Here is a 9,852-nt window from a genome sequence, read left to right on the forward strand (position 1 = left end):
CAAGTGGTAGTAATGTCGCAATCTGATTGGCCAGTTTGCCGTAGTCAAGCAAGACGTGTCACGTAATGCATTGATCAGCTCGTCAATACTGACGTCCATATTGCGGTAAAAACGAAACGACAGTGGTTTAGCGTGGTCTGTACTCTTATCGACAACGATATTCGTCATCGTACCTTGGACAAAATTTGTTGCGGATTCCAACAGGATTTTGACCACTGTTATGACGAATATCGTTGTCGATAAGAGCACAGACCACGCTCAACCGCTGTCGATCCGTTAAGTATTCAAAATTCTTTACAGGACATACCTGGTTTACAGCGTGAAATTGGGTCTCTTTTGAGTGATTGGAGGCACCGATCAATCCATGTCGATGGTCCAATTTCTAATCTCTATCTTATGCAGCGTCCTTTGCTGACATGAACACTTTGCTCTGCTTTTCAACGATTGTCACAATTTCTTATTTTTCTGATTGAAAACAAAACCTTAAATGTACAACCACTCAAAAACAATAAACAAGAGCAAAGCAAGACGTTCAACTCACTGACCTGTATATGCTTGTAGACAACTAGCTGAAAATCAGATAGAGGAGTTACCACTTGGAATCGTGGACACCAACAAGAAGTTGAACCAGTTGTAAGTCACTAATGTTTATTGTAGCCATTTATTGTTTTCCCGAACATCTCAGCGGTCCGGAATCCTAACTACTCGAATTTCATTGGCTAATTTAATTTCGCGCGCTCCGGCGGTCCGGATTTTCCCATTCAGACCCCAGGTGCAGAACGCTCCGAGTATTGCAATCTGTTGCCTAATAACCGTTTGTAATTTAATAATCCTCCTGAAAAAGTAACTCCGATGGAAAACAAAAACTTACATTTACAACTCCAAAAAGAAACAAACGACAGGAAAGGAAGACGTTAAACTCACTAACTTGTATAAACTCGTAGACATCTGGATGGCAATCAGATAGAGGAACTGCCACATGGAGTCTTCAACAACAACACGGAGCTGAAGTTCTTGTAAGTCACCAAAGTTTTGAGTAACCATTATTTTTTTCCAAACATCTCAGCGGTCCGGAATCCTTACTCCTCGAATCTTATTGGCTTATTCGCGCGCTCCAGCGGTCCTGACTTTCCGAGTATTTCAATTTTTGGCCGTTTATAATTTAATCATTCTCCACAAAAAGTAACTTAGAAAGTTAAAACGCAAGGTGTTTACAGTTGATCACTGTAACTTTCATTTATTTGATATCTTAATTCTTGTAAACAATTTGTCCGTTATAAATCGTCAAGCAAAGTTTGAGTCCTTCTGCAAATAAACAATTAAGTTCCTCGAATTTGGGCACATCTACCATACATTGCACTACAGAAAACGATTCGGAAGGAATTCAATGAAGGAATTCAATTCTTGGCCACGACGAACTCAATGCGTTAAATGACTACTTTGGTGACCTATGTACTGACCACGCCTACATAAAGCCAACACCTCTGGAGATTAGTGAAGACCAGGAAGTCCCAGAAATCTCAGAGCGACAAGTCCTGAATTCTCTCATGCGTATAAAGAAAACAGCAACCGGACCAGATGGTATCCCGTACACTATATGGAAAGACTACGCCGAGCTATTCGTTCCAGTTATCACCAGGATTTGGAATCTGTCTCTTAGAACACACGCCTGGCCTGTCTCTTGGAAAAAGTCAGACCTGAACCCCTTGCCGAAGGTTGATCTACCTAAGGGAATATCAGACTTCCGCGGAATAAATGTGACACCTGTCATCGCAAGGTGCTTTGAGAAAGCTGTATAAGGAACACACGCATGGGAGACCTTCGATGAACATTCTGGGATCTCACAGTTTGCATACATAGAGGGAGGGAGCTGTTCGAATGCTCTACTGACTATCCAACATACTGTCAATCAATGTCTTGATATCCCAGAGTGCAAAGCGGTACGCCTATTTCAGCCAGGCTTTTGACAGTTTGAAACACGATCTCCTCTCACACATATTGAAGCAACTCCGCCTAAGCCCTTATATAATTAACTGGTATCTAAGCTTTTTGGAAGACAGGTAGCAGAGAGTCATTAGCAACGGATTTATTGGTAAATTGAAAAGTGTCAACAAAGGTACCACCCAAGGAAGTGTCAACGGGCCGCACTTGTTCAATGTCTTTCTCAGTGATTTAGAGATACACTTGGACAATAAGAGCGTACTGGTAAAATATGCTGATGATACAACCATTATCTCGCCTGTGATAAGTGATAATGACAATTCTATCGCACTGATTAATCAGTTTTCCCAGTGGTGTAGAAGTAATGATATGAGTAGTAATCCATCTAAGTGCAAGGAGATCATTTTCCGCAAGAAAGGTTGTACAATAGAGTTTCCTATTGTGTCTGGAATACCACAGACAAAAGAGCTTACTAATTTAGGGGTAACATTTCAGGAAGATAGTAGGTTTATAACACATATTCTGGAAAACTAATCAAAGCAAACAAGTGCCTGTTCATTTTAAATTCTTTAAGGAAAGAAGGGTACAATCAGGCCGAAGTAGACCATCTGTTTCTAAATCTGGTTCTACCAAATGTATTATACGGGCTGCCCGTATTTGGCGCTGTAAATTCCGAATTAACAACAATCATATGTTTCTTAGGTCGATGTTATAAGCGCAAGTATACATCCGACCACATTAATGTCTATGAATTGTTAGATCGACAAGACACACGTATCTTCAAGAATGTTTTTAATAACACGACACCCCCTTTAAGAGCTATAATGCCAAAACAGAAATCAACCAAGTACAATCTGAGGAAAGAGATAAGTCACCATCCTAAAATAAACACTGATAGGTTCAAAAACACGTTTGTCAACCGCTTAATTTTTAAACATAATCTAGTCTTATAATTTTTAACATGACTTTCTCTGTAATTTATATATATAGTTTCTTTTAATGTTGTAACATAGGATATGTGATTATTTATCTTATGCCTAAATAAAGATTCATTTCAAATTCAATTCAATTAAAAGCCGCATTAAATCCCTTTGCGTCCAGCTGGAAAATTGTGTCATTTGACCTAAGTATTTCGGTGGAGCAAAGCCAAGATCATGATTTACAAACGCCATTGCAATAAAGAAATAAACAGACTCTCCAAACTTCAAAACATACATTTTGAAATTCATTTCAACGACTTTCCTTGCCATTTAAAACTAAACAGATTTAAATCTTTAAAGATGAATCTTGGCTTGAATTGAATAATACTTTCCGTAGGATCACTGACTGTTTTTGTTGAGAAGCTCGTCGCGATATTCATTCAACAAGTGTTTGTTTGCCATTTAATCGAAAGTGTCCGTGCGCTTTTTTTCGCTCTGTAATTGTCAGTTGCCAGATCATTACCGATACTTATAAACAGAAAATGTTTTTCTGGAAGCCTTTAAATCAACTCTATCATTATACTAATAAAAATATTTTTGTGAAAGTCTCTCTCTCTTCTCCGCTACCTACTCGCTAAGAAGTTGATCGGTTCATGAAGGCTGAGCTTACCGTTACTACAGCCCTATATCACTGGGTTCCTTTTAGCAAGCCTTTTGTTAAAAATATGTTAATTAAGTGGTCGATAAGGAACTGAAAGTTACTCACTAAAAGAGATCACTATTCCGTGGGAATCTGTTGAAATTACCCTACAACACATACTATTTTAAATAGCCGACTCTAAGAAGCTCTAAATTAGTAACTAAGAAAAGACCTTAGAATCAGGGAATATCAGTAATTTTCGTAGAGAATCAAAATACTATCAAATAAGGATTTACCACCTGGAGTCTTCAATGACAACACCGAATTGGTCAACTGGAAATAGACTACGAGCAGTCCTCCTTTTTCGAGGAAATCAGTCGTGCAAGTCTAAAAATTCAGGGAAAAAGATTGCTGTTACCGCACGGTGCAGAACTGTTGGAGTGCGCCAAACTCCCAGAGTTCCACGTGGTGTGGTAACATCAAATCTTTTTTTCTTGACTTTCTTGAAAAATTTGATCCCGTGTTAGCACACGGCGCAGAACTATGGGAGTGAGGCGACTACAAGAACTCCGTGCGGCGTGCTTACATAAAATTTTTTCCACGCTGATTTTCTTGACTTGCGCAACGGATTTTTCCTAAAAAGGAGGGTTTTCTCGTAGTATAACTTGCAAGGCAGTAAACAAGTTTATAGTTAATTTAAATATTTTACTATTATCCTTATCTTTATATTTATTAGTTATATTTATTGATTATAAAATACTCAAGGATTGTCGAACCACAACTTGTTGCATTATGATTTAATTACTGAGTCAGTCAAGCCATAATCCTTTTGTGTAACGAACCTTACTTTTTGGTTCATCATCACGAGAACCCTAAAAGATATTTGTTAGCGACTGAGAAAGACTTCATCATGTTCGCATCACAACTCTCAATGGACGCGTACGATGGTTATATTTACTCTCTATTTGCCTAGGCTATTAAAATTTTAAAATTTTGAGCAGTTCTTCCTGCATTGTCCTGTTATCTTAAAGAAACGTTCTTAAACTCTTTTAGGTGGTTAAACAAAAACAAAATCAAGAAGTTGCGTGGTGATTTATTTACTCATTTAGTCAAGCTTCAGTGGCTGTAAGCGAAGATCTCATGAATATCTAGTGTTGATAGCGTCTTGGATAATAACCAGAGATTGTGGAATGTGTCAACAGTCATCCACCATGAGCATAGAATCTTGTTTATCATTAATATAGGCCTCTAAACACGTCTCAGAGAACTTCGTATACCGGCAATATACTTCGAGTCAAAATTGTTGTGTAGTCGTACGTGTTAAAAGAGCTAAACTGGGTCTCTCTTTTGGGTGATCGTAGGCACTATGCCGATTATTCAATTTCTAATCTAAGGCCTATGCACCGTCCTTTGCTGTGACTGTCGCTTTGTTTTAGGTTAAGTCCGGCTTAATAACTTAAGACAGGTTACATTTTCCAATGACAAACAAAACCTTGACTTTACGACCACGAAAAGATACAAACAAAAGCAACACAAGACGTTCAACTTACAAACCTGTATGTTCTCGTAGAAAACTCGATGCCAATCAGATTGAGGAGCTACCACCTGGAGTCTTCAATGGGAACACGGAGTTGACCGAATTGTAAGTCCCCAAAGTTTAAAATAATCAGATAATACTCTATTGAAATGTTATATCGGTTTATGCTAATATATTTCTTAGCATGAGTTAGAACTCTCTTCATTTAGTGGGCGACGAGGAACTGAGAACTACTTGCACTAAAAGAGAACACTCTTCTGTGGAAATCTGTTCAAATTACCCTACAGCACATACTATTTTGAACAACCAACTGTAAAAGGCTGTATTAGCAACTATATTTGAAAAGACCTTAAAATCAGGGAATATCAGTCATTTTCCTAGTGACTTAAGAACAACCAAATTAAGGATTTACCTCCTCGACTCTTTAATAAAAAAACCGAATTGGTCAACTTGAAATAGACTACAAGCAATCCCTCCTTTTCGGGCAAAACTCATCGCGCAAGTCAGAAAAATCAGCGAAAAAAACGGACGTAACGCTTACATTTCACCTCTTTTCGCCTGGACTATTATAGTTGAAAAATTTCGAGCAGTTCTTCGTGCTTTGTCTTTTTACCCTCAAGAAATGTTTTTAAGCACCTTTAGGCGGTTAAGCAATAACACAATCAAGGAATTTGAAAATTTTGAGCAGTTCTTTCTGCTTTGTCTTTTTACCCTAAAAGACGTTTTTAAACTCTTGTAGGTGGTTAAACAAAAACCAAATCAAGAAGTTGCGTATTGATTTATTTGCTCATTTAGTCAAACTTCAGTGGCTGTAAGTGAAGAGCCTATGAATATATATTACTGATAGAGTCTAGGATAATAACCAGAGATTGTGGAATGTGTCAACAGTCATCCACCATGAGCATAGAATCTGGTTAATCATTAATTTTACTCAAAAAGGCCTTAAACTCATTTCAGAGAATCAGTGAAAGGAAACTTCGCTCACGGACAATATAGCTTTACTCAAAATTTTGTACAGTAGGTACCTGTTTTATAGTGTGAAATTGGGTCTCCTCTTTGGAGGCACCGTCGATTGTCGGTTCTTCAATTTCTTATCTTAAACTTCAGCATCCTTTTCTGTCACCATTGTTTTGTCTAAGGTTGAGTCCGGCTTGAGAGTAATTGCGCGATATAAAATATACCAATTCCAAATGTATCGTTTGTCTCGAAAAGAGAAATACCCAACAACAACATTAGTAGAAAAGACGTTAAACCCATAATTATTATCAACCATGAAATGGTTGAAAATAACCATTCATTCATGTGCGGTTGGCTCAACCAGTCGAGCAATGTTAGTCGACGCTTCTATGACGAGTACACTTTGCTTCAGGTTTTTAAAGATTGTTACAAAATCTTGCATTTTCCGATTCATCTCAAAGCCTTAAATTAACAACCTCAAAAGGAAGCAACAAAAGTAACGTTTAACTTACTAACCCGTATGTTCTCGTAGAAATCTCGGCGTCAATCAGATAGAGGAGCTACCACCTGGAGTCTTCAATAAGAACGCGGAGTTGACCGACTTGTAAGTCACCAATCTAATTACCACTCAATACTGTATTGAAATGTTACACCTGCTCAATACTGATATTTACATGGCAAGAGTTAGAATTCTCCTTATCTTGTGGTAGATAAGGAAATGAAAATTACTTATTAAAAGGGAACACTAGCAATCTGTTCAAATTTCCCTACAGAAAATACTATGTTAAACAACCGACTCTTAAAAGATAGATTAGAGACTTAGAACGGACCTTAAAATCAGGAATAATTATTTTCGTAGGGTGTGATACAACGACCAAATAAAGGATTTATCTCCTGAAATCCCTCCTTTTCGGGAAAATCCGTCTCGCAATACAAGAAAATCAGCTAAAAGAAATGGATGTTTGCGTACTGCGCGGAAATCTGGGAGTGTACCTCACTTTCAGCGGTCTGTGTGATGTAATAACATCAGGTGTTTTTTTTGCTGATTTTCTTGACATGTGCAACGAATTTCGCCGAAGGAAGGAATTTCTCGTTATCTAACTTGTAGGTGTTTAACAAATCCATTGTGCATAAACGCATTCAATACTATTATTATCAGTGTCGATATCGTTACTAATTCTTAAATACTCAAAGGCTGTTTTACGACAACATATTGCGTGGTGATTCAATTACTTATTACTTTAGAATTGCCGGCTACTGCGAATAATCTCACCATTACCACTCCTAGAACGCTTGTATTACTTTTTACCAAAAATTGACAAATCTAACAACCCAGCTCGACTCGTTGTCTTGGCCTGCAGTTGTCCCACTAAACCTGTTTCCAGCTATTTAGACAAAATTATGGCTCCCAACGTGAAAACTTTACCATCAGGTATTAAAGACAGCAAACACGCACCCGAAATTTTTAGACTTTAATTTTATTGTTGAAGACAAACTTCTTTTGACCATGGATATTACATCTCTCTACTTATGCAGTCATTCCCAAATGCGAAGGTCTCCTGGGCTTCAAACACTTTTTTGATCAAGGCACTATTAAGAAACCTGTTTCTGTCGTTCAGGCGGGCCACCATCGCGCCCAACTAATTGATCGACAATCAGCACTACAAACGTCACATAAGGAAACTACTGACCACATTCTATTCACTCTCACATTTCATCCTCACAACCACGCAGTTAAATCCATCATTCTTAAAAAATTTAAATAACTTCAAAACGATTCAGAGACCGGTACTATCTTTTCACAACCTCCACTTACTTCATTTAAAAGCTTCAAAAACATAGGCAACTTTTTGGTCAGAAGTTCACCACAAACAAATGATCAGCCGGCAAGTTTCAAATGCACTCGCGCACGATGCAAAAGTTGTCCTTTCATTCATAAAGTTAGAAAACATCGGGACCCACACGATCAATTAAGATTACTGATCACTTCACGTGCACCTCCGCCAAAGTCATCTATTGCATAACTTACACTTATTACAAAAAGATATTCATTGCTGAAAAAGGACGACAACAAAGGCCGGGTTGATCGATAGGGGTTAACGTTAGTCTAGGGATTTAAAGTTAACCTTGCCTTTAATTTCTCTTGTAAGGAGGCGTGTACAAGAGCTAGCGTTTAGTTGGGTTTTATATCAATATGACTCGAAACTAATGGGGAAAAAATACAAAAGAATAATTCCTTTGTAGAGCTATAAGTCTAAATTAAAACTTTATACTAGCCCCAGGTTAGGTTAACCGTGTTTTGAACAACCCTGCTCAGATGACCGATTGCGAGAACACCTTCACGACAATAGAAAGGAATGACAGGGACGCATTAAAACGAGTCTCTAGACAATTTAATCTGACTTATCATACTAAGCAGCATCTCGCAGTCTGCAGATTTTCCTTACAATTATGTAGTTCGAAAAGCCGCAAAAGTCTGGAACAAAAGTTTATCTTTCAAATCGGCACTGTTAATCCCCACGGTATCAACGAACGCTTTTCATTCAACTAATTTAGTCTTTTTTTTTTCTCGTTACCATGTTCCCACTAATAGCGTAACTCCATTTTTGCGTGTAGACACACGCACAACCTACAATTCCTCCATTGCTCTGACGAAGGGCTAACGCTCGAAACGTCAGCTTTGAAACTCTTTCGGTGGTCAATTTACATTATTAACTCAGTTGATAAAACGAAAATTACCTTGCTATAATCGTTGTAAGCAAAGAACCTTGCTTGAAACACAACAGATATTTGTTAGTGACTGAGAAAACCCTCTATACTCCTAAAATATCAAAATCTGAAAACTTTGAGAAGTTCTTTATGTTTTATCTTGTCACCCTCAAGAAACGTTTTCTAAACTTTTATAGGTTGTTAAAAGAGAACAAAATTAAGAAGTTGCCTAGTGATTTATTTAATCTTTTAGTCAAGCTACACGAGCTGTAAGTGAAGAACCTTTGAATATTTATCGCTGTTAAAAGTCTTAACCAATAACCAGTTGATCCTTAACGATAATGCGCAACTATGATGTAAACACTCATCCACCATGAGTACAGAATCTGGTTATTCATTAAGTTTTACTTGAAAAGGCCTTTTAAATCATTTCAGAGAATCGGCAATACCGCATACCGCATACCAGCAATGAATTTGTAGTCAAAATTCTGTAACGTATGTATGTGTTTTAGAATGTGAAATTAGGTCTCTTTCAAGTAATCAGTTAAAGGAATCGATGAATCCATCGGCGATTGCCCAGTTTCTAATCCGCAGCACTTACAACGTCCTTTGCTGTCTCTATCGTTTTGTTTAAGGTTAAGTCCGGCTTGAGACTAGTTTTGTAATACCATAAATACTAATTTCAAAATAAATCGAGTGTACTAGGAGTTTTCCAGGGCAACGCAACTAAAAAATATTCAACTACAAGGAGAGAAGAAAAGACATCCATGGTTGGTTATCAACTATGAATTGTCTTTTTAGATTATTCATTGACATGTGGTTGGCTCAACCTGTCAAACAATGTCATTTGACGCTTATATTACATGAATAAAACCTTAAATTAACAACCACTGAAAGGAACAACAACAGTAATGTAAGACGTTCAACTCACAGACCTGTACATACTAGTAGATATCTAGATCAAAATCAGATAGAGGAACTACCGAAGGAACTACCACCACAAGAAGCTAGAGTCGCTCTCGACCATCGCCTTGCGCGACTCTTAAGTTTCTCTTATGCTTAGCAACTTCCCGCGTGCATCCATAACTCCATTGTGTACGCTGTGGTGTTTACCATTTGTTTTATAACATAAAAAACAATTTCTTCCG

At 37.7% G+C, this 9,852-nt stretch overlaps 1 protein-coding gene across 1 annotated transcript; it reads left to right on the forward strand.

The window, feature by feature from the left end:
• The first annotated feature begins 12 nt into the window (after positions 1-12).
• On the forward strand, positions 13-9,528 carry LOC148743441 (uncharacterized). The gene is made up of 8 exons (XM_088751225.1): positions 13-62; positions 562-633; positions 945-1,016; positions 4,555-4,626; positions 5,072-5,143; positions 5,778-5,849; positions 6,528-6,599; positions 8,902-9,528. Exons 1-8 carry the CDS (start codon positions 13-15, stop codon positions 8,975-8,977), a joined length of 558 nt encoding a protein of 185 aa, XP_088607351.1. The 3' UTR covers positions 8,978-9,528.
• The last annotated feature ends 324 nt before the right edge of the window (positions 9,529-9,852 follow it).

Source organism: Stylophora pistillata, chromosome 1 (genome assembly GCF_964205215.1).
Source record: "Stylophora pistillata chromosome 1, jaStyPist1.2, whole genome shotgun sequence".
In the NCBI taxonomy this organism is placed as follows: domain Eukaryota; kingdom Metazoa; phylum Cnidaria; class Anthozoa; order Scleractinia; family Pocilloporidae; genus Stylophora; species Stylophora pistillata.

What these genes read in the sequence shown, in the direction of transcription:
- LOC148743441 (XM_088751225.1), top strand. Translation starts at nt 13, where the DNA reads ATGTCGCAATCTGATTGGCCAGTTTGCCGTAGTCAAGCAAGACGTGTC. An exon ending in AGTCAAGCAAGACGTGTCAC is followed by an intron (nt 63 to 561) that starts GTAATGCATTGA and finishes ATATGCTTGTAG; the next exon opens with ACAACTAGCTGAAAATCAGA. An exon ending in TTAGTCAAACTTCAGTGGCT is followed by an intron (nt 5,850 to 6,527) that starts GTAAGTGAAGAG and finishes ATGTTCTCGTAG; the next exon opens with AAATCTCGGCGTCAATCAGA.